Source organism: Pelophylax lessonae (assembly GCF_965119305.1).
Source record: "Pelophylax lessonae genome assembly, chromosome: 6".
Lineage (NCBI taxonomy): Eukaryota > Metazoa > Chordata > Amphibia > Anura > Ranidae > Pelophylax > Pelophylax lessonae.
In genome coordinates this window covers 262236041-262261306 of record NC_138773.1, presented here as the reverse complement: position 1 = coordinate 262261306, position 25266 = coordinate 262236041, and the positions used below count along the sequence as shown (strand labels likewise).

At 40.7% G+C, this 25266-nt stretch overlaps 1 protein-coding gene across 1 annotated transcript in view; it reads right to left on the bottom strand.

Annotated features, from left to right (window-relative positions):
• LOC309558200 (sodium channel protein type 2 subunit alpha-like) overlaps positions 1 to 25266 on the bottom strand; it is a 218850-nt gene that overhangs the window by 44943 nt on the left and 148641 nt on the right. Inside the window, 3 exon segments of the mRNA XM_082261220.1 lie at positions 627 to 750; positions 22399 to 22887; positions 24671 to 25030. Of these exon segments, the coding sequence (XP_082117346.1) occupies positions 627 to 750; positions 22399 to 22887; positions 24671 to 25030 (973 nt within the window).

Sequence of the window (25266 nt, the reverse complement as noted above, 5' to 3'; positions counted from 1 at the left end):
TGATATAGGAGAGAGAATAATGATGTAGGGCTTAGTGCTGGGATGGAATGGAGAAAGTAAATCTCGACTTTGGTAAAAGGTGAAGATCGTATGCAGCCTGGGACTAGAATCAAAAGGACTGACTAGAAGACAAACACCAGTACTTACAGGCATCAGGTGCCCGCATCTCAGCACTATTGTTATTTCTGACACTTTTCATGTTAAAACTACAAATTTACAGTCAGAATTGTATGTCATCATAATGTTATCCATTTCTTTTAGGCTTTTGGCATTTACAGGGGCAAGATTTTGAAAAATAGGAAAAGGATCTCTTAGTAAAAATACATTTGAAACTGCCATATGCAAGCTTTTCCTGCCAGTTTTGTGTTTGATTCAGTTTTTATTTTTTCTTTCATGTGTAACCTCATTGTGTTTAATGATTTCTTTTTTGTTGTAATTGTGTAGGGAGTACCATAGGGAGAAATATATTAAACTCGCGGAGGGTAATTATTATGGTGCTGAAATACATCTATTGAAACTTTAAATGGCTAATTTAGAGATTAATATTTTTCTGCTGTGACTGAATATATGGAAAACAACAAACGTGAACGTGTAGAGGACAATGTGTCACAGCTTGATAGAAGTACCTTCTGTAAAGCAAGCTTCTGGCTCCATAATTTCCTCCGGCTCCACTAAAGCTGCAGGTTCACCTTCCCCGGCTGGCCTTATGTCAACAGTGCTGCCTTCTGATGAGCTTGAACAGGTCAGTTTCTGCAACAAAAATGGTTCATCACAGTGGAATACATTATAGACAAGCTAAAATGTATTGCTTAGTAATAAAAGTGCAATATTACTTTTTCACTAGATCCCTAAATATTTTTTCTTATTCCAGCTATTCAATCTAACTACATAATATATATATATATATATATATATATATATATATATATATATATATATATATATATATATATATATATATATATATATATATACATATATTATAAAGCCAAAACTTTTTTTATAGCTTTGGATCAGCTTTGGGTGGAGTGGCAAGGCATTGGAGCCCCTGTCAGTTTTTATTGCTGTCTTGGTCATTGCTAGAGGGATTCTCTCATTCTGTATGTCCTGGTGACCAATGGGTCAATCAACATTTTTGATCTGACACCAGAGTAAGAACAGATGAGAAATCTTCCAATGGGGACAATTCTTTTAAATATTTCTAACAGAGATGTCCTTTCAGTTCCTGTTATGTGTACATGACAAGAATTGGAGGAAAATCTCTTGAATTGGAAACAGATAGCAACCAAAACCTGACAGTTGTTTTAACAGTTTCCTACTTTATCCAAACTAAAAAAAAAAAAGTTTGAGCGCACACATGTATATATATATATATATATATATATATATATATATATACACAGTATCTCACAAAAGTGAGTACACCCCTCACATTTTTGTAAATATTTTATTATATCTTTTCATGTAACAATACTGAAGAAATATCACTTTGCTACAATGTAAAGTAGTGAGTGTACACAGCTATTAATGTCTAAGCCACTGGCAACAAAAGTGAGCACAAGCGTAAGTGGAAATGTCCAAATTGAGCCCAAAATGTCAATATTTTGTGTGGCCACCATTATTTTCCAGCACTGCCTTAACCCTCTTGCGCATGGGGTTTACCAGAGCTTCACAGGTTGCCACTGGAGTCCTCTAACACTCCTCCATGATGACATCATGGAGCTGGTGGATGGTAGAGACCTTGCACTCCTCCACCTTCCATTTGAGGATGCCCCACAGATGCTCGATAGGGTTTAGGCCTGGAGACATGCTTGACCAGTCTATTACCTTTACCCTCAGCTTCTTTAGCAAGGCAGTGGTCTCCTTGAAGGTGTGTCCTGGTCTTTATCATGTTGGAATACTGCCCTGTGGCCCAGTCTCTGAAAGGGAGGGGATCATGCTCTGCTTCAGTATGTCACAGTACATGTTGGCATTCATGGCTCCCTCTATGAATTGTAGGTCCCCAGTGGTGGCAGCATTTATGCAGCCCCAGACCATGACACTCCCACCACCATGCTTGACTGTAGGCAAGACACACTTGTCTTTTTACTCCTCACCTGGTTGCTGCCACACACACCTGACATCATCTGAACCAAATATGTTTATCTTGGTCTCATCAGACAACAGGAAATGGTTCCAGTAATCCATGTCCTTAGTCTGCTTCTCTTCAGCAAACTGTTTGCGGGCTTTCTTGTGCATCATCTTTAGAACAGGCTTCCTTCTGAGATGACAGACATGCAGACCAATTTGATGCAGTGCACGGCGTATGGTCTGAGCACTGACATGCTAATTCAATTTCTGCAGCAATGCTGGCAGCACTCGTACGTCTATTTCCCAAATACAACCTCAGAGGTTGTATTTAGCAAAAAGATGTGTGAGTGCTACCAGCATTTCTGCAAAGGTTGAAGGGGTGGGGGGTCAGCCTGTCAGTGCTCAGACTATACTCTGCACACTGCATCAAATTGGTCTGCATTGCTGTCATACCAGAAGGAAGCCTCTTCTAAAGATGATGCACAAGAAAGCCCACAAATAGTTTGCTGAAGACAAGCAGACTAAGGACATGGATTACTGGAACCATGTCCTGTGGTTTGATTAGATCAAGATAAAATTATTTGGTTCAGATGGTGTCAAGCGTGTGTGGCGGCAACCAGGTGAGGAGTACAAAGACAAGTGTGTCTTGCCTACAGTCAAGCATGGTGGTGGGAGTGTCATGGTCTAGGGCTGCATGAGTGCTGCCGCCACTGGGGAGCTACAGTTCATTGAAGGAACCATGAATGCCAACATGTAATGTGCCATACTGAAGTAGAGCATGATCCCCTCCCTTTGAAGACTGGGCCACAGGGCAGTATTCCAACATGAACGACCCAAAACACACCTCCAAGATGACCACTGCCTTGCTAAAGAAGCTGACGGTAAAGGTAATGGACTGGCCAAGCATGTCTCCAAAATCCACCAGCTCTGTGATGTTATCATGGATTAGTGGAAGAGGACTCCATGCCCAAGAGGGTTAAGGCAGTGCTGGAAAAAAATGGTGGCCACACAAAATATTGACACTTTGGGCCCAATTTGGATATTTTGACTTAGGGGTGTACTCACTTTTGTTGCCAGTGGTGTAGACATTAATGGCCGTGTGTTGAGTTATTTTGAGGGGATAGCAAATTTACACAGTTGTACAAGCTGTAAATTCACTACTTTACATTGTAGCAAAGTGTAATTTCTTCAGTGTTGTCACATAGAAAGATATAATAAAATATTTACAAAAATGTGGAGGGTGTACTCACTGTTGTGAGATACTGTATATATATATATATATATATATATATATCTACATTACTGTGCAAGGGTTTTAGGCAGGTTTAAAAAAGGGCTGTAAAAAAATATATATTTATCAATAAACAAAATGGAATGTAAATGAACAGTAGAGAAATCCAAACCAAATCAATATTTGGTGTGACTACTCTTTGGTTTTAAACCAGCATTAATTCTTCTAGGCACATACAGTGCTTGTGCACATAGTCAAAGGAACTCGGCAGGTAGATTGTTTCAAACATCTTGGAGAGCTATTGGCTGAGATCTTCTGTGGACGTAGACTGCCTTTAAATCCTTTTGTCTCTTCAAATAGTCCCAGACAGCCTTGATGTTGAGATTCCCACATCATTGATGTCAGTGGATCAATGGTGTTCTCAGCATTGAGGGCACCATTGATCTTGACCAAATCTCCAATTCCTTTTGCAGAAATACAGCCCCAAACTTGCAAGAAACCTCCACCATGTTTCACGGTTGCCTGCAGATACTTATTATTGTACCGCTCTCCAGCCCTTCGGCAAACAAACTGCCTCCTGCTACAGCTAAATATTTCATATTTTGACTCATCAGTCCAGGGAACCTGCTGTCATTTTTCTGCATCCCATTTCCTATGTTTTCATGCATAGATGAGTCACTTAGCTTTGTTTTCACATCAGAGGTAGGGCTTTTTGACCGCAATTCTTCCATGAAGTCCACTTCTAGCCAGATTTCTCTGTAGATGGGTGTACCTGGGCCCTACTGGTTTCCACCAGTTATGTGCTGATGGCACTGCTGCACATCTTTTGATGTCAAAAGGAAGTAAGCAAGCATGATGTGTCTTTCATCTGCTGAATTAAGTTTCCTTGGCTGACCACTATGTCTATGGTCCTCAACATTGCCCAATCAATGGTGTCCTAAATCCTGAGAAATACAGGCAGATACTTATCCATTGTGCCATACCATCAGATAGGCATGTGATTGGCCCCAATTTATTCTGCAACAGGACAATGACTTCAAATTGACAGCCAATTTCATTAAGAACTATATTCAGCATAAAGAAGAACAAGAAGTTCTGGAAGTGATGGTTTGGCCCCCACAGAACCGTGATCTCAACATCATCAAGTCTGTCTAAAGAAAAAGAAGGATTTGAGGCTGCCTACATCCACAGAAGAGTTCCTTCAAAAACTGTGTGCACAAGCATTGTGTGTACCTAGTAGAATTGATGCTTGTTTGAAGTCAAAGGGTAGTCATACCAAATATTGATTTAAAGTAGATATTTCTTTTGTTTGCACACTTTGCATTTTGTAAATTGATAAAAATAAACAATTAAAATATATATCTTTGAAAGCATTGCATTCTTACTTTATAGCTGGTCTTGGCAACAACTAATCTGTTTACATTTATGTAATAAAATCTTTGAAATGTAATAATAACATTAATCAGTTCAGAGTCACCTAACTCTCCAAGAACCTAACCTCCTAACACTGCTAGAATCCATCTTGTCCCCCTATAGCATAGCAGTTGAACTTTAAAGCATAGCAAAACTCAAAACTGTGCTTTCTTATAGAATAGAGAATGGTTATACACCATGTTTTGTTCTACTCTACTCTGGTCACGGCTCAAAATGTGTAATTCTCAGTTACCTTTAATATCAATGACAATGACCACTGGCATGGATAGAGAGGGAAACTCCAAAGCAAGGACAAAGCAAATAAAATCTGACAGGGGTTCTAACTCCTCCCTAATCTATACAAAATTTTAAAAAATACTTATAATTTAAGCATACAGTTTTATCCGACTAATCTGTGCAGAGGATTTTTTAGTTATTTTGCTAAACCACAGTTTAAGCTATTTATCTTTCAGAGTAAAACATTTCAATTAGACAGCACTCTAAGAATAATTGTTTTATTTTTATAACTACAGACATAAAAACAAAATTGGATTATTGCTAAAGCAGTGCTTGCGATCCTCTGACCCATAATTAGCTTGTAATAGAGCTGCATTAACATGTTCAGAAAATCTGCTAATGAAGCTCCAAGGATTTTACACAGACTCAGATGTGAGGGTAACAAAGTAATCTACTTACATTTAACCAAACTCTGACACAGACATCACATTTAACTTTAGGCTCAAAAAGATCAGTTGTTAAGTGTACACAGACTATTAAAGAAGGATTTCTGTGCAGAATATTTCTGATTATATGATTACTATTCTGTGTAGAGAGCAAATGACTGCATGAATAGTGAGGCCCTTAGATAACAGGTGGGTTGCAAAACTTATGTTCATCTTTGCAAATGGAAAACAAATAAATAATAACAGCCCTGTACAAAAAAAAAAAAAAAAAACAGTACACCCTATTAATGCTTCATAAGTAGAAGTAAGGACATTGCCAAGCTTGTATGAAGCCATGGTACACTGTGTAACCGGGACAATGACAGCAATTAAAAAAATGTGTTTTACGGGCAGAAAAACATTTAAACCCAGCAAACTTGCATTTTCGAGAGGAGCTTTAGGGCAGAAAAGACGCCTAAGTGCCCAAAAAAGCGTGAAAAATCATGAAAAAGCTCAAAAGAGCTTGAAAAAACGAAAAAGGAGGGGAGGGTTTGTGAAAAAAAAACCCTCATGCTCAAAAAAGCTTAAAGAAGCTCAATAAAAATCCTTTTTTAAAAAAGCATAAGCTTCTTCAAGCTGAAATACAAACTCAAATCCCTGTAAAAGCAGCTTTTTTGGTGTTACCTCGTTGAGCACTGAGGAAGGGGGAGATTCCTGAGCCTCTGAAACCCTTTAGGTGTTTTAAGTTTTCTTGTTATGAACACCAGTATTATGTGTTTTTGGCCTCTGATCTTTGATCTGGTGCTCTCAGACTCATTACACATGGGTTCTAAACTCTTGGTCCCATAGCTAAGGGGCCCCCTGTTTAAATTGGAAGTGGCCTCACCAGAGTCCCTGCGCCCTGTATAAGTCGGGTTGACTTTTTTCAACCATGAACTACTGATAAAGCTAAGTACACACTAGTAGTTTTTTGGCTGAGAACGCTGATCAGGAGCCGATTGGCAGACCTTTTTCGATCATGCTCCTTCGACAGAAGCTATCCAAACAGTCGACTGCAGTACACACGGGCCAAATGTTAATAGAATCCGGCCAATGCTGCCCGACATTCCGCCCGTGTGTATTAGGCTTAAGGGTCCTTTCACACAAACGATCCGATCAGATCCGCCTGTCAGTTTTTCAGGCGGACCTGATCGGACCCTCCATGCATCCCTATGGGGCAGCGGATGTCAGCGGAGACATCTCCGCTGACACCCGCTGCTATCCGCTTCCGATCCTATTCGTGAAATCCGGATGGATGGAAAATCGGGTTTTCAGCGGATCAGATCAGATGGGAACGAATAGGTGGTCCATTCTCATCCGATTCCCCCCTAGAGGACAGCCGGGATCTGACAGCTCCGTCTCCGCTGTGTGCTGTCATCCACCTGCTTAGCGAGGATCGGCGGATCGATCCCCCGCTGAGCAGAACGGCTCCGTTGGGGGATGCGGGCCATGTGAAAGGACCCTAAGTCTAATCCAGCATTACCCTCACTTTCTGTCTGATGAAACGTCAGCAAAATAGTAAATGAAGGAAAGACTCTGAGAAAATCTAACCTCACTTAGCAGTAAAACCTGATGGGTTTTAAACCTTCCCCAATTTTTTTAAAGCTAGAAAAAAATGTGAACATATACTTTAATCTATTATGCCTCTAGTGGATAATCTACCAACCTTCTATTTAGGGTAAACACTGCAGTAATAAATTACTGGGGTTCATTTACTAAAGGAGTGGAGCATGGTAACTTTCAAAGTGAATTTTCACCTCGTTTAGTGAACCAGGTGAAATTGTGCTGGCTTCAATTATTCAGCCATGTTCTTGCAAAAATCAAGTTTTTTTTTTTTTTCTAGTTTTCCTTGCACGTGATTGGGTATTTTTCACAAAGTGAATTTTCACTTTGTTTCACCTCATTCATTAAAATAAATAAAAATGTACTTTGGAAAGTCAAAGTGCCCCATCTCTTTAGTAAATTAGGGTTAAGATGTACAAACAAAATACATTGTGGTTGATTTACTATAAGAATAGAGAATCTGTACTTAAAAAATGTGAATTGTCACACTGCAAGGGGGATTTTCACTTATCTTAATAAATGATATAAAACAAAATAAAACTAACTTTCCAAAGGAAAATAAAAAAAACAGGATTTTCACTTACAAATGATTAAATGATTGAAGTTAGCACAACTTTACCTTATTCACTTGTGAATTTTAATTTCACACTGTCAGTTTTCACTTTGCGAAGAGAATGAGGTGAAGTTGTGCTGACCTCATCTAATCATTTGGAAAGCAAAAGTCTTTTTTTTCTTTTTGTACATAATTGGGTATTCTTTGCAAAGTGAATTTTCACTTTTTTTTCACATAATTTACTGAGAAAAGTGAAAAGTAATTTACTAAGAAAAGTGAACATGCTTCTTTACTAAAATCAGGATAATTATAATTTCACATGAACAATCAACACACAGCATTTTACATTTTTATATCTTTACTAAACAGTTTAACCGCTTGCCGACCGCCGCACGACTATTTACTGCGGTGGTCAGCCCCTCACAGGCAAAGCGGCGTAGGTCTACATCGCTAGCCTGTGAGGCTCTAGGGAGCGAGCGTGGGGAGCCGGAGGCACTCTCCCGCGCGGTCATGGACCCCCCCTCGCGTGTGTGCCCGGCATACCCGATGTCCGCCGGGCACTCGCGATCTTCCGTTACACCGGAAGAAAGGCAGGCGGCTAATATAAACAAAGCCGCCTGTCCTTCTTCCCTGTGTAAGAATGGAGATCACACGGTTCTACTATGTAGGACCGTTGATCACTGTTCTTACACATGTAGCCACAGCCAATCACAGTTAGAAACATGCCCCTAGGGACACACTTAACCCCTCCCTCTCCAATAAAGTTAACTCCTTCACTGCCAGTGTCATTTTTACAGTAACAGTGCATATGTATAGCACTGATTACTGTAGTAATGTCACTGGTACCCCCAAAAGTGTAAAAAATGTCAGTCAAGGGTCAGATCTGTCCGCCGCAATGTCGAAGTCCCGCAAAAAAAATCTCAGATCGCCGCCATTACTCGTTAAAAAAAAAAACAACAAAAATGACAAAAATCTTTCCCTTAGTTAGTAAACACAATAACTTTTGCGCAAACCAATCAAAATACGCTTTTTGCGATTTTTTTTACCAAACATGGGTAGCATAAAACAAATTGGCCTAAAATGTTAAATGTTGATTTTTAAATATTTTTTGGGGGAATTTCATATAAAAAAATGTGAAAAATATTGTTATTTTTGCAAAATTGACTCTCTTTTTTTTTTTGTTTATAGCGCATGATCAAAAAATTGCACAGGTGATCAAATACCCCCAAAAGAAAGCTCTGTTTGTGGGAAAAAAAGGACGTCAATTTCATTTGGGTAGAGCGTCGCACGACCGCGCAATTGTCCGTTAAATTCACACAGTGCCGAATCGCAAAATAGGCCCTGGTCAGGAAGGGGGTAAAATCTTCCGGGGCTTAAGTGGTTAATACAAATTTTTACCTGGGGTGCCCAAACTTTCGATCACCACTGTATGTGCTCTGGCAATTCTGTTGTAGAATTTCATGATTCACTTTTTAATATATTTGTGCTTTAGTGATTGCATGCTGTTTAGACTGATTCAGGAAAGCAGCCCCATGCCATTCTTCATCCACCATGCTTCATAGATGGAATCAGGTTTTGGTGTTGTATTGTAGTTTTTCCCAGTCAAATCCGGTGCAGCTGTGCATAGTAGATGATCAGCTTCTAACTTCAGCTTCGGGTCCGCCGCTCACACGCGCGGGGGGTCCGTGAACGAGCAGGGGCGGAAGCGTGCCTCCGGCGGTGCGCGCTCGCCCCCTAGAGCCTCACAATCAAGTAAGGGAGCAAGCGCTCTGGTACAGGCTGAATGGGATGATAGCAATATGCAAATAAAGGAACAATATATGGTGCTGTAGGATGATAAGGACAGGGACAAAACACTGGACTGTAATTGAATTTCAAAAAAGTCCCTAGATAAAGTCCAAAGGGAAAGTCCCAAAAATCAAAGGTAAAGTCCCTAAAAACAAAGTAGTTCAATAGTGCAATAGATGGTAATTGCTGCTGTAAGGGCTAGCTCCAGGAGACACAGTGAAGTCAACGCTGTGGATACATGTGGAGAAAAAGAGAGATAGAGCGCCTCTAAGTGCAGCAATTTATTATAAACTTGACATCACTATATATTAGCAACTCATTAGATGAAAAGTAAAATCTAGGCTTGTACACTCCGGTGGTGGGTCAGAAGGTGGATGTAGCCCCAGGGGTCCCGCAGAGTAGAATGCTCCGTGCTGGTCGGGTGGATGATAGGACGCTAGGCAAGGGATCCTCACGTCTTCCGGATTCCAGGTACGGCTGGGCGCCAAAGGACCACGCTGGAACACAGCGCACGCTGCGTGACGTCACCGGAGATGGAAAATGACAGGACGCGTTTCAGAGCTTGCGCACGACTCACAGTGGGCGTGCGCGCTCTTTTTTCAAGTGCTGTTTAAGCACATGGTGTGAAATGTGTCTGCTGATCCAGTTTGTCTTGTACGTATGTTCGGTGTTGGACCTTTGATTTCACAATAAAGTTTCAAGTTTTCTACGACTGGAGGTGCCGCTTTCTTTCTACAAAACATAAGGAGATTGTGAAGGCCATGGCAAAACCTTCAGTTTACGCCTCTTGATGTAATCCCCCGTGGATTTCGAGGTGCGTTTAGGATCATTATCCATTTGTAGAAGCCATCCTCTCTTTAACTTCAGTTTTTTCACAGATGGCATCGAGTTACCATCTAAAATGTGCTGACATTTTATTGAATCAATTTTTCCTTCTACTCGTGAGATGTTCCCTGTGCCACTGACTGCAATACATCCCCAAAGCATGATTGATCCACCCCCATGCTTAACAGTTGGACAGAGGTTCTTTTCATTAAATTCTGTACCTTTGCTCATTCCGGCCAAAAAGTTTGATTTTAACCTCATCGGTCATGTTCATTTGCAAAGTTCAAACGCTGATTTTTGTGGTGAGGACGTAGAAGAGGTTTTCTTCTGATGACTCTTCCATGAAGACCATATTTGTACAAGTATCTCTTTATAGTGGAATAGTGTACCACAACTCCAGTGTCTGCCAGATCTTTCTGAAGGGATCGTGCAGTCAAACATGGGTTTTGAATTGTTTTTCTCACAATCCTGTGAGCTGTTCTGTCTGATATTTTTCTTGGTCTTCCAGATCTTGCTTTAACTTCCACTCTTCCTGATGACTGCCATTTCTTAATTACATTCTGAACAGAGGATATTGACATTTGAAAACGCTTTGCTATCTTCTTATAGCCTTCTCCAGCTTTGTGAGCGTCAACTATTTTCAGTTTCAGTTTTCTAGACAACTGCTTAAAGGACCCCATGGTGCTGATTGTTGGGGCAAGGTCAGATGAGTCTGGGCATTTAAAACCTTTGAGATTGACATCACCTGGTCTTCCCAGAAGATGATTGAGAACAATCCACGACACTGGCAGGTCTCAGCCTTGCAAAGGGGGCAGTGCATGCTATAAATTCTGCAGGGTGCCCAAACTTTTGCAGACGCCATTTTTTTGTTTTCTGTAATTTTGAAAGTGTCAATGATGGAAATAAAATCTAACTTTTGTTGACATATTATAAGAATGTAAAATTTGTGTAACCACGCTTGTAACTAAAAATGAGAGCAGCAGCTTTACAGTGAGACAACACCAAGCACAAAATGGATAGAAAAAAGCTGTGCAGCTTTTTTATATCCATATTATAAGAATGTCTAATCTGTAATTTGATGCCTTTTGGAGATTTGTCCATCTTTCCTTGGCTTCTTTATGCACATTAATACAAATTTTTACCTGGGGTGCCCAAACTTTCGATCACCACTGTATGCATGATCGGCAGTGCAAAATAAGTTGGCTCACACTTCATAATGTAGCAATTCCAGAAACTGTCAACAGCAAAGGGTCTTAAAATGAGAAATCAGTAAAGTCACTGTTCTAACCTAATTCCTATTGAAATTCTTTCAGAAACTGAATTAGTCCCTTTAAACAATTATTGCAGGCTAACTTCTGCTGATGTCTGATAGGCAACTACACAAAGATGGTGGTTGAAATTATTGTCAATAAAGCAAAGGTGAAGCTTTTTTTCATTGGTGATATTGATCATTTAAAACATTTATTCAAAATATGTACAAAATGTTTTAAAGATTGTGTGTTTTCTTTGTTAGATGACTGTCTTTATTATTAAATGAAAAGATAAAAACTCACATCCATGGATTTGATTTAAACCAACTTGATTTGAATCATAATTTTTAAAGAGCAACTGTCATCTCTGTTCTGCAGTGGCTCCTCCTCTAGCCTGCTGTTGACTCACCGACAGTCCCTTTCACTTTAATGTGATGGCTGGTAATGCGGCAGTGACATAACAAGGTGAGGGAAGTGGCGGCAGCAGGTGAGTGGATGCCCGCTAACAGGCACTGCCATGATGGATCTGAAATGAGAGGCTCTTTAACCACTTGCCAACCAGTCACTGGGACTGTACTGCGGCAAAGTGGCTCGATTCCGTCCAGCGACGTAGACCTACGTCGCTGGACTCCTCCCCCTGTAGGCGGCGCTCGCGCACCGCCGGAGGCGCGCTCCCGCTGTTTTCAGTCACAGCGGGAGTCGGGCCAGGGGAGGAGTGGCGGCAATCACCGCTGCTCTTCCCCGATCGTCGAGGAATCGAGTTTGGAGATCCGCCCGCTTGTGTAAACAGAGCGGGCGGATCTCCTAAGTGACAAGGAGTGACAGATTGCAGTGTTCAGCATAGCTGAACATGCGATCTGTCCTTGTGTCACTCAGTCACCTCTCCCCACACACGTTAGTAAGCACCAGGCATACATTAACCCCTCCCTCTCCAATAAAATTAACCCCTTCCCTGCCAGTGTCATTTTTACAGTAACAGTGCATATTTATAGCACTGATTACTGTAGAAATGTCACTGGTACCCACAAAAGTGTCAAAAATGTCAGTCAAGGGTCTGATCTGTCCGCCGCAATGTCGCAGTCCCGCAAAAAATATCGCAGATCGCCGCCATTACGCGTTAAAAAAAACCACCAAAAATGACAGAAATCTTTCCCTTAGTTAGTAAACGCAATAACTTTTGCGCAAACCAATCAAAAATATGCTTATTGTGATTTTTTTTACCAAACATATGTAGCAGAAAACAAATTGGCCAAAAATGTAAAAAAAATTAGATTTTTACATTTTTTGGGGGGGAATTTCATATAAAAAAATGTTAAAAATATTGTTATTTTTTTCAAAATAAATGCTCTTTTTTTGTTTATAGCGCAAAAAGTAAAAATCGCAAAGGTGATCAAATACCACCAAAAGAAAGCTCTGTTTGTGGGAAAAAAAGGACGTAAATTTAGTTTGGGTACGGCGTCGCATGACCACGCAATTGTCAGTTAAAGTCGCACATCGCCGAATCGCAAAAAGTGACCTGGACGTAAGACAGCAAAATCCTCCGGTGGTAAAGTGGTTAAATGTAAGGACCTATTCATGCTGGTAGTGTGAAATTGTGTGAATGCATCAATGCAGTGCATGTTATCTCAGCTTGCAGAGCTTGCATTCATTGAATGAGTTTACCAAAAATGTGAATATTGCAGAATATACAGCCTCATGCTACATAACTAAGCTCCATTTCATGCTGAATTAAACTAAATTATTGATTTACCTTGAATAGAAAACCATCTTTAGATAGATTTTTACTCCAAAAACATTTTATTAATATAAATTTGATTAAAATAAAAAAAAATCAGATTTAAGTAAAAGAAAATCCAATATAAATGGAAAAAAAAGATTTTTTTATTTAAAATATATAAATAAATAAATCATTGATTTTTATCCACCTTGTTTAAATTATACTTTGGATGTCATTTGTATAGATACTTTTCTCCTAAAATGTTCATAACACTCCCCCCCACCCCTCTTCTTAATCCTTTTGAATTTATATCCCTTCCTTTCCCCCCTTCTTTCTCTAAAAAAAAAAAAAACAAAATACTGACAGCTGTACTGGTGAGTCTTGTGTTTGAGGCAGAAACAATGAAATAGAGTAAATATTTCTGAATGTCGTGATCATATTTCAGGAATCCCCATCTATGTTTATTGGGTTGGGAAGATGAGAGCATTACTATTAGCATTCTATATTGTCTTGCATTTAGCCTCTTTAGCTCTAGAGTATTGATCAAGGCTGTAGTGTAGATGTAGTTTTTCCAGGAAATTGTGTAAAGGGCACACATTACAATAAATAAATGCATGTTATTGGAATCTAGGAAGCGACCCCTTCCATGTCTTAATCATATAGATAGCCTGAGCGGAAGAGAACAGTGAATGACCATTACTGGATGGAGCAATAGGCAGATTATTAGATGCTGAAGCATCTTTGCTGCTAATGGGTAGGAGTCACCCTATAACCCTCATTTGTGCAGAATAACAGGAGGATTCTAATTGGCTGGCAGGTTTTATTCTGCCACGTTTTTCTAAATCAGCCCAATGTATCATGTCATAATATCTTTGACAATATTTAGCAGCTACAATGATTTTGAGGACCTCCTAATATTCTTAGGAATTACTCTAATTCAGAAATCTGTTCAAAAAAGTGATTAGTCTATCTGTAATCTTTCAGTAATATTTAAACAAACAGCACTTCTTATCTTTAATCACCAAAACATCACATAGTTATATCATTAAAAGCTGAAGCTTGGTCCATTCATTAATACAGGTAGAGATAATGGCTGTCAAACATTGCAAAAACATGCACATTCACTTATGCTGTCATAGGACAGTATACTAGCAATTCCAATGTGTCATTGATATGAAAAAAATAAAAAATAATCATCAGTCCAATGTAGTAAACCTGTCACAAATGTGGGCAATTCAAATGAAGCTTATGAAGTAAAAATGCTTAAAGCAAACCTTTTACCCAAAAACCAGATATTAGCCCATTGCACTGCAGATCTAAAAGCAGCATAACATTCAACTAAAGCTCTGCATTTAGCCAAAAAATAAACTTACGTTAAAACAGACCTTCACTCTCTCAATCAGCATTGATAAGTTTTAATCCCTATACTGCTTTTATTATTAAATGAACAGAATAGCATATCATATGTACTTGTTTTAAACTTTTTTTTCTATAACAATAGCTCTTATTGGTAAATTTCAGGTAATGCATATCAAACAAATACAAAGTTTTAATAGAGAGAATGATTAGCCATCCAGATTAACCAATGATAACATATAAAAATGGCCTGAGAGTAGGCCTTTAAAACTACCCCCCCCCCCCCCTCTTTAATAGAAGAATTCCCAGGCTACGAATAATCAGTCTGGGGGTGTAGTCTAGGAAGAACAAAAAAGAAAAGAAAAATGGAAAAGTAAAGAGTAAGTAAGGTGTTTGGTGAGATGATAATACTCCAAACTTCGAATCCAGAAGCATCTTCAGACTCTACAAATGCCCTACCAGGTAGTTAATACAAGGCTCCCAAATGTTTTCGAACTGTAGAATGTTATCATTGAGGATGGTTGAGAGCTTCTCATTGATCATTATTTAGGTCAAGCGTTAACAGGGGGGATTTCCATGACTTAGCTATCATAATGCTGGCCTCCAAAAAGAACAAACAGGTCAGTTTCCTCATGCATCGTGGGGCTTTTAAAATTGGGTGGCCCAGTGGATTCTTTTTAAGAGTCATGAGCATTAATGAGTAGAGAAAAGTTTAGCCCCTAATCCCACCATGTTTGTGACATGTCCTACATACATACATTTTCAAAAGCAGTCTGGCTAGTAACATCCCTCAGTCACTTTATCGACTGTAAGAAATAAAGTAATTGTGTATAACGGTAGACCTCTGTGTCGCTGAGTTGGTGTCCCTCCCGTTATAATTAGAGCAAAAGAGACTTAACCCCCACACAGAAGTCTGATACGTGCTGAAATCTCTTATTCATCCACCATTTGAGACCCAGGGTGAGAAATGGCTTAGATAATATAGTAGCAAAGAGGTTATGGACTGATTGGAGATGATTGGATTTATTTACATTTTTTTTTTACATTTCTTCATTTACTTCCTAGTGTCCAGGCCTAGGCAAATTATGCCATACACCCCAAGAGTCATCAGGAGGGTAGGAGGGGTTTTGCCTGAGCTCAGGGCAGATGGATTCCGGGAAGTTCATTTTACATGAATCATATGCCCTTAACCTTCTTAGCGGTATTCCCGAGCATGGCTCGGGGTTAAATTTCAGAGCCAAAAGCGGTAACCCCCGAACCACACTCGGGGTACCGCCAGAAGCATCCCTGGAACCTTGAAAAAGAGGTTTCTTACCTTGTCACCGGGATCCAGCGATGTGTCTGGCGGTGTCTAGCGGTGGTTCTTCCTCCCGATCGTCTCCTCCCCCTGGCTTCCGTCTCCTGCGACGTGACGTTCGCAGGGGGGTGGAACCGGCGGCAAATTCAAATGTAAAAACACACCAAACACACTGATACCATTCAAAATAAAAAATAATCACATTAGTTTGCCCCCCAGTGCCCTTTCCTGCAGTTTTACTGTACTTTTTATTTAAATGTATATATGTATGCAAAACATTTAGGAACTGCAGAGCCTTGGCTGAATGCGCGGTTCCTTCTGCCCAGTCTATATTTGGTCCGCCTCCGCCTCCCCCTCCTCCCTCTGGTTGAGGGGCCTATAGCATACACCCAACATTACCTTCCCTGTAGTGCCTTCCCTTTTAAGTTCTCCCCATAGGGATAATAATATCATCCCTCATATTTACCTGTACACTGTTCTTAATATACAGACATACTGCTCCCCCTTTTTTACCTTCTTTATCCCTGCGATAAAGGGAATACCCCTGAATGGTCGCCATCCAATCATGAGAGCTGTCAAACCAAGTCTCTGTTATGCCCACAAAATCTAAGTCCTCCTCAAACATCAGTAGCTCCAGCTCTCCCATTTTGTTGGCCAGGCTTCTGGCATTGGTAAACAAACCTCGTAATTATGACTGGTTGCATATATCCTCGTTTTATAGATGCACAACGCTAAACCTCATGAGTAACATAAATGAGATCTGGTGCAGACATCATTGGTGGGATGGCCCCAAAAAGCAGCTCTGTTGATATACTACAACATACATCACAGAGGATTTCCTCCCAGTTGTTTCTCTGCACTGGGACAAGAGAGAAGAATAAACTGCTTGACTGCTTTATACCGCTAATTAAAAAAGGTACTTAGCAGTTTTATTTTTATAAAAAAAATTCACTACCATCATTAAAATTCATTAGAAGGGCTAATGTGAATTAAATGTTCTGCGTTTACTATTACTTTAAAGTGGTTCTAAAGGCTGAAGGTTTTTTATATTCTATGAAGGTACATAACCTTCCTTATATAGCTCCCCCTCAGCCCTCCCTAATACTTACCTAAGCCTCTCCATCTAGCGATGTGCACAAGATCAGTGGCTTTCCTGGGCCTCTCGCTCCTCATTGACTGAGATGCAGTAGCAGGAGCCATTGGCTCCCGCTGCTTTCAATCACAGCCAGCAAGGAGGGAGAGGCCAAGGAAAGCCACTGCTCTTGTGCACATCTGGGACTTAAGGACACAGTAAGTGGGGCTCAGGAGCGAGCACACTCGAGTTCCCCCATAGCAAGCATGGAAATTGTGTGAAAGGCATCAACCTCGTTCCTCTTCCTCTGCCTGTACCCATTCAGTGTTTCTATGATGCTTTAATACATTGATTGAACTGATGTATCTCTGTGGGTGTGCAGCCTATCCGATTTTTTTGTTTACATTGCTATGGGGGCACTTGGCTGGGGGGAAGGGCTCAGAGCACCAACGGGAGACCCAAGAAGAGGAGGATCAGGGCTGCTCTGTGCAAAATTTTTGCACAGCGTGGTTAAGTATAACAAGTTTTTTTTTTTTTTTTTTTAAAGCATGAGCCTTTACAAACACTTTAAAGGATAAGTTCACCTTTTGGCAAAGAAATAATAAATGCACATTTTTTTGCAATTTAAAAACTGTGCATTTAATATTTTTTCTTGCAGGAGCCTGGAAAGCATTGCACCAGCGATCAGCATGCTATGATGCTATGCAGGTCTCCTGCAGACCTGTCAGTGTATCTGCTTGCTCATACCTTGTATAATCAATGAGCTACCACAGTGCTCACAGTGCCATGGTAGTTTATTGAGAACTACAAGCCGACAGCCGCTAAGGCTGTCAGGACTTGTAGTTTTCCTTTTACAGAGAAATGTGAATGAGTAATGTACTAGCTGTCACAGGGGGGAGCGGGGGTTTGGGTGGACAGGGGTCTGTCCTTTCATAACATGTTACAACCTGATTATGGGTGTTAAATGTAACATGTTATGAAAGGTGAATTTATCTTTTAAAACTGAACTGTCAAGCCACCAAATGGCTGGTGTCATTGCTGATCACATGTGCAGCACCATGGCAACTGCAGATCAAATAGAGGCTAAGATGGCAACTTCCTTGGCTGTAAATGATAGCAGGGTTTAGTTTCACTTTAAGTAGGTTCGTCCTAGCAAAATCCACTTTCAATGTATACTGCATGTTAATTCAGTCAGTATATGCAGAGATATAGGCTGCTAAATGTATACATCCTCATTTTTCCTGTAAAATTTGATCTTGAACCTGGCTTGTCCTGCCTCCCAAATTCCCTTATTGCTTTTGTGATGGGTGACCTCAGATATATAGTTCTGAACTTCTACCGTAAAAATGGATTAGCATAAAATTTTGGCTACACTTTGTCTATGTATATACTGATCTTTTTGACATGAAGTTTTCACACAAGGTCACATGTAATTTTTTCATCATATTCTCAGTTTGCCCAGGAGTGTGGCAGATTTTCTTTAAAAAACACTAGTTTGACCAAGCCCTTATACACAACAAGCCCATCACTAAATACAAAGACTGGAAATACTCTAGAAATTATCTAGCAGTTCCACTGATCTTCCAAACCAGAACTCTATAACAAGCAAAAAAATACAGAAATGCAAGAAACAGTAACTAGAGATACCAAAATCTTTTGCAGTTCTAAGCATCGATATAAAGCAATAGACAGTTAAACATTCTAGCATTGCCTATACAATCATTGGTAAATTCAGAAACATTTACTATCAGCATTAGCTGTAAAAACAAGAAAATCCACTTTGCACTGATTTACAATCATTACTGCCTTCTTAAGACATTTTTCCTATTTTTTTCCATCTCAGTGATGGACTTTATCGGCAATAAAACATTTACACAGTTTTTTTTTTTTTTTTTAATTCATTGCATATAAGGTTAGAAAGCTAGGTTTGTAGATATAGCAGGAAAAGCCAGTTAGGATTCAAAGAAGACACTTTAAAACATGTTTAGAACTCTCTAAAATTGTTGCCCCAATAGTATACTAGGTTACAGTGCATTGCTGCAATTTGGTAGCAGTTCTGGAATTACGGTACCAAAGTTTATCACAGAATTAAAATCGATATTTTAACAATTTAAAGCAAACCTATACTGTGCCAACAGTAGTCAACATAAAATGTTCAGCAGACACAGCAAGCATCCTGCACTGTCTCGTGCTCCCCTACTGCCCCAATCTGCTGTCAAACCACCAGATTTTCCCCACTGATAACTACTAGCTATTGCTGACACTGGCCAAACCAGCTGCTGACAAGACATGTGCTTGCAATCACACTGGAAAAAATAACATTACAGTTCCAGATCACTTCTAGTCTATTAACATTGATGTCAATCAATTCCTAATGAAGGGGGCAGTCTTGGACCCCTGAAATGCATTGGCTAGCCTTGTATTGTCGTTCTCAATTTTATTGGAATAAAGTTGTATCTGGACCTCTTAGCTGTGATGTGGCCCTTGCCTTTCCATTTTTGTTATAATGCTTACACTGGGACCTCTAAAGAGCACTAAGAAATACAAATGTATACAATACAAAGATAAAACTGGAAAGAACAAGCACACCAAACTTGTGCATTGAAAACAAAATAATCAATTATTTAAAAAAGGATTAAGATGCACTCACAGCAAAACATTTTGGAATGCAGCATAGGGCATCAGGTAGCTCTCAGTGGTCAGCGGTGGGGCTGCAAATGCAAGCCAGGAACTGCATCCTGGATCACTGATGACAGTATAGTAGAGGACCCACTGAATGATGGAGAGATGCAGTGGAATCCTCCTGGCTCTTGGGAACACTTCTGACTGGTGAGGTGGTAAGGCTGCTGCGGCAACGTGTTTTGGGGATTTTATTTCCCCTTTCTCAATTGTAGTTTGTAGGCTAGTGGGACTGCCTTTATAGAGGTTATTACTAACTGTGGACATGGCAGCAGTTAGCAGTCACTTCTACAAAGTCAGTCCCATCAGCCCATGTACTAGCCTTGGGAAAAGGGAGGAGTTCCCCAAAATGCTTTGCCAAGCAACCTTACCACCTCACAACCTGGAAGTTTTGCCCGAAGCCAGCCTCACTCCATCGAATGGCAGATGCACTGCCATTGTGTCAGTTCTGCTTGAGGGTACGGTTCTCGGCTTGAATTTGCAACTTTACTACTCAAATCCGAGGGTCATCTCAGTGCAAACCCATGCTGCAGGCTATAAAATGCGACTTTCTCCTGAAATGTTTGTGAGTGTATTTTACCCTTCTTTTATTAAATGGATTACTTTGTGAACAAGGTAGTTGCACCCTTTCATTCTTCTTTTATCTTTGAACTTCTCAGGTCAGTCATTTTTTGGCTGCACGATCAATATATCAATCAACTATCGATAGTAGTTTTAGCTTGTCTATATCCTCCTAGCAGCAAGTCCTGAAGCACAAGTCATATTTGTTTAAATGTATACTATACAGCTGTTGCGTCTATAAACCCATCAGCAGAGCTGGATCATCCACAAGGCAATTTGGGCAGACGCCTGGGACTGGGGGAAAGTTTATTGGCCAAAATTGTGCACCTTCTAGTCATTTAACAAGTCAGGATGACTTGTAGGCAGTAGATTAGAGATGTCGCGAGCCTAAAATTTGCCGTTCGCGAACTGCGAACTCGAACCCCCGCAAATGTTCGCGAACGGGCGAACCGGGCGAACCGCCATAGACTTCAATAGGCAGGCGAATTTTAAAACCAACAGGGACTCTTTCTGGCCACAATAGTGATGGAAAAGTTGTTTCAAGGGGACTAACATCTGGACTGTGGCATGCCGGAGGGGGATCCATGGCAAAACTCCCATGGAAAATTACGTAGTAGACGCAGAGTCGGGTTTTAATCCATAAAGGGCATAAATCACCTAACATTCCTAAATTGTTTGGAATAACGTGCTTTAAAACATCCAGTGTTTGTATACGATCAGGCATGATGTTGTATCAATCAGGTAGTGTAAGGGTTACGCCCGCTTCACAGTGACAGACCAAACTCTGACAGACCAAACTCCCCGTTTAACGCACCGCAAACAACCGCAAACAGTCCATTTGCAGTGGGTACAGTACAGTCTGTGGACCTGACACTCACTGGCAGGCAACTATAAAAAATATATTTTTTTTTAATTTGCAAGGTGCTGTGCCACCGTATATATGAGTGGTGGGCACTGCAGTGGGCACAGTACACTCTGTGGACCTGACACTCACTGGCAGGCCAGGCAAATGCAATTATAAAAAATATATTTTTTTTTTAATTTGCAAGGTTCTGTGCCACCGTATATATGAGTGGTGGGCACTGCAGTGGGCAGAGTACACTCTGTGGACCTGACACTCACTGGCAGGCCAGGCAACTGCAATTATAAATAATTTATATTTTTTTTAATTTGCAAGGTGCTGTGCCACCGTATATATGAGTGGTGGGCACTGCAGTGGGCACAGTACACTCTGTGGACCTGACACTCAGTGGTAGGCCAGCCAACTGCAATTATAAAAAATATATATTTTTTTAATTTGCAAGGTGCTGTGTCACTGTATAAATCAGTGGTGGGCACTGCAGTGGGCACAGTACACTCTGTGGACCTGACACTCACTGGCAGCTGGCAGGCAACTGCAATTATGACAGAGGAAAAAAAAAAAATTTTTAAACTGCAAGGTACTGTGCCACCCAATATGAGTGTGGTGTGCACACAGTACAGTCTGTGGTGGGTCTGTGGCCTCTCACACACGGCGGGCAGGCAACTGCACAATAGATATATATATATATATAAAAAAAAAATGACTGAAATACCAGCCCTAAAAAGGGCTTTTTGGGGTGCTGTCAGGATGCTGTCCTTACAGCAGGAGTGGACCGAGAACACTATCTAACAACTGTCCCTATTAACAGCAGCAGCAGCACTCTCCCTGCTCTCACTAACACACTGCTTCAGAATGATCTAAGATGGATGCTGCCCTTGCTTTTTTATAGGAGGTGGGAGGGTGTGGGAGGGAGGGTATGCTGATTGGCTGGAATGTGTCTGCTGACTGTGAGGTACAGGGTCAAAGTTTGCCTCAATGATGAAGTATAGGGGGCGGACCGAACATCGCATATGTTCGCCCACAGCGTCGGACGCGAACAAGCGATGTTCGCCGCAAACTGTTCGCCGGCAAATAGTTTGGGACATCTCTACAGTAGATATTTATTAGGGCAGTCCATGGCAGTGCAGACAATGAAAAGTGGCCTGCTTGTCTTTTTCTACTGCAATCTGTAATAATGCCAATTGAAGAGATGCTGGGCGGCAAGGGTGGGGGCAAAGCTTCTATATTTCCTAGAGCCCTGTTCTGCTTTAATAAGTCTCTGCTCATCGGATAGGCAAAAGCTTGTTCAGCCATCAGACTCTTATTCGCAACAACCATCTGATGTCAACAGCCAACTTCCCTGTGCAGAATGTGCAGAATCTAATTATGATTATTTATGTACTTAAAGACACTCCCCTCAAAACCCTGAGAGCACTACATACCTACAAAATAAATATTTGAAGGTCAATAATATAGCTTACCTCTTTGCTTTCTTCAAGGTCAGACTCACTGCTAAATTCCTCTGTGTTCAAGTTTTCAAAGTCTGATTCCCCTACTGCTATTGGTACAGTTACTGTGAGGCTCGGGTTATGTATGAATGACATATAGTCACTTTCAATGTCCATATTGTATTTTTCCACGCTGCTTCCAATACCACTTGTGGCTGTTGTGCCATTCCCATCCTTCAAGTAACCAAAATCTTTGCTTATTTCCACTGTGGTGTGGTTGGATATACAACTGTCTTTCTGGTTCTGCATGTCTTCTAGAGGTTTATTTTCTTCCAGCTCTTTTTTCTTCTTCACAAATGCGTTCTGGATGAACTCCCGTACTTTCCTTTTCACGCACGCAATCCCAATGTGCATTCTGGCCACGGCAATTTGTAGATTATTCATTTCATTATCATCGTCTGTTGCAGCAAGATTGTCTGAGCTAAATGAGCTCAGCAGCAAAGCTAAGAACAGGTTTAACACCTAAGAATGCAATTAAAAGATTAGAGAAGATATCAGTCTACTAGAGCATTATTGTACGCAAACATGAAACGTCAGTCCACTAAAAACAGATAGGTTAGCTTTTGGTAACTGCTCAAGTCAACCTGCACTAGAACTTCTGTGTCTGCACTAGAACTCCTGCGTCTGCATGTCTGCTATGGCCATTATGAGGGGTTCTTGCTCTGCAGAATGCAACAGGAGGAGATGGAACATGCAAAGGGTGGTTGGGAGCACCCAAAACTCCCAAGGGGAGAGTAGGCATGAGCTTGGGTTCAGCTCCAAGTTTAGTCTGAACCCATGTTCAACCGTATCTGGAAGGCAGCTGTCAGTATCTGGCCCATGTGCTGCAAGCAGGGGATTGCCTGCCCTGCAGCTTCACATACACAAAGGGACAGGAAATGCTTGTGACATCATTAACCTAATATGACCCTATGGCCATAATAGATCAATTTCATTGGAGATGAACAGGACCGGGAATTAAGGCAAAGAGAACTCTCTGTCGGTATAATTTTTGAAACATAAAAAGCCAGGCTCTACCTAGGACTAAGACATAACTTTAGGTAAGCTAATCCTTTGATGTTATCCTTTGCAATGATGAATATTCCTTTTAGGCCAAGCTGAGCACATTCTTGATTCTGATGACTGTTGTAAATTGTTTCATAAATTCAGTCTGGATCAAGCACTAAACATCAACTTTATAGTATGGTCAGGCTTTAGCATTCATCACAATCATGTATTTCTAAAACCAGCAGGGACTCCTAACCCTTTCCTTATTTTGGAACAGTGACAGTTAACCAAAACATGCCAACCCTGTGATCAATAGGCTATGCCAGATATTTGTTTTTTCTGCCAACCTGCTGCTTAGGACATTTTTACTGTCAAGTTTTTGTGCATTAAAAAACAGATTCATGGCTGCTTCAGTGCTTGGTGATGCTTGGCTTTTTTTACAGAAATTTTAGCTTGAAATCACATTAAATGGTTAAGCTCAGAAATGTTTTCACTTCTATAAGGCCCCTTTCACACTATCCGTCCGTCGGACGGATTCCGTTTTTCTCAGCTGGGGATCGAGCCGCCGATCCCCCGCTGAGCAGGAGGATGACAGCTGTGTCTCCGCGCTGTGTGTGGAGACACAGCTGTCAGTTCCACATGCATCTCTATGGGGGAAATCGGATGGGAACGGACCGTCGGTCCGTTCTCATCCGATCCCATCCGATCCGCTGGACGGATGGAAAATAGGGTTTCCATCCGTCCAGATTTGACGGGTCGGATCGGATCGGATGTCAGCGGACAATTCTCCGCTGACATCCGATCCCCCATATAGATGACCGTTCAGATCCGCCAAAAAAACGGACAGGCGGATCTGAATGGTCCGCCTGTGTGAAAGGGGCCTTACTGAAAAAAAATGTAGAAGGCCTGTATAGATTATAGACCTATTTGCACTTCTTTTATTTATAGTAGCTCTGATTTCCTGCAACAGTTTTGAAAATCTGACCTTGAAAATGCCCTTAATTTTCAAGTTTAAACAAATGGGCCACAAAAATGTAGTTACATAATCTAATAAAGCTTAATCAAAACAACTAATGTGCAGTTGAAATACATATATGTAAACAGTTTTACCTCCGAATATATTTGTGATTCTGTTTAGCCAATTTTATGATACACAGTACTTCACATAAAGAACCAAGAGTTTTAGTTTTTAAACATCTAAACAAAGAATATATATCACTTAGCTGGAACTGTTTTTTATTACATACAAGACACTTACCACTAAATTTCCAATGACCATAACCATCATAAACACTGTTAGGCACATTGATTGTCCAGCCACCTCCATACAGTCCCACATAGTCTCTATCCACTCTCCACACAGTACTCGGAAGACAATCAAGAAGGAATGGAAGAAGTCATTCATGTGCCAGCGTGGAAGCTCACATGTCTCAGGTGATATTTTACAGACACATTCCTTGTAGCTTTTACCAAAGAGCTGCATGCCGACCACAGCAAAAATAAACACAATGATGGCTAACACCAAAGTCAGGTTTCCCAGAGCACCCACAGAATTGCCAATGATCTTGATAAGCATGTTGAGAGTAGGCCATGATTTTGCCAACTTGAAGACTCGGAGCTAAAAAATAGGAACATCAGAGATAAGCAAATATTTTTATGTAGCTCCAAACTGTCCCTTTTTTTAAACCCAATCCTTCTAATAAGGTTTTCTCCCAAAGCATGCGTCACCTACCCATGACGTATCGTATTTTAGCCAACAATCAGAAAGGGCACAGACAGAGTCAATTACTTCATGTCCTTTTTCTCAGTGAGAACAGGAAAGTAAAGCACCATCCCAATCACATCTTTGTGTGA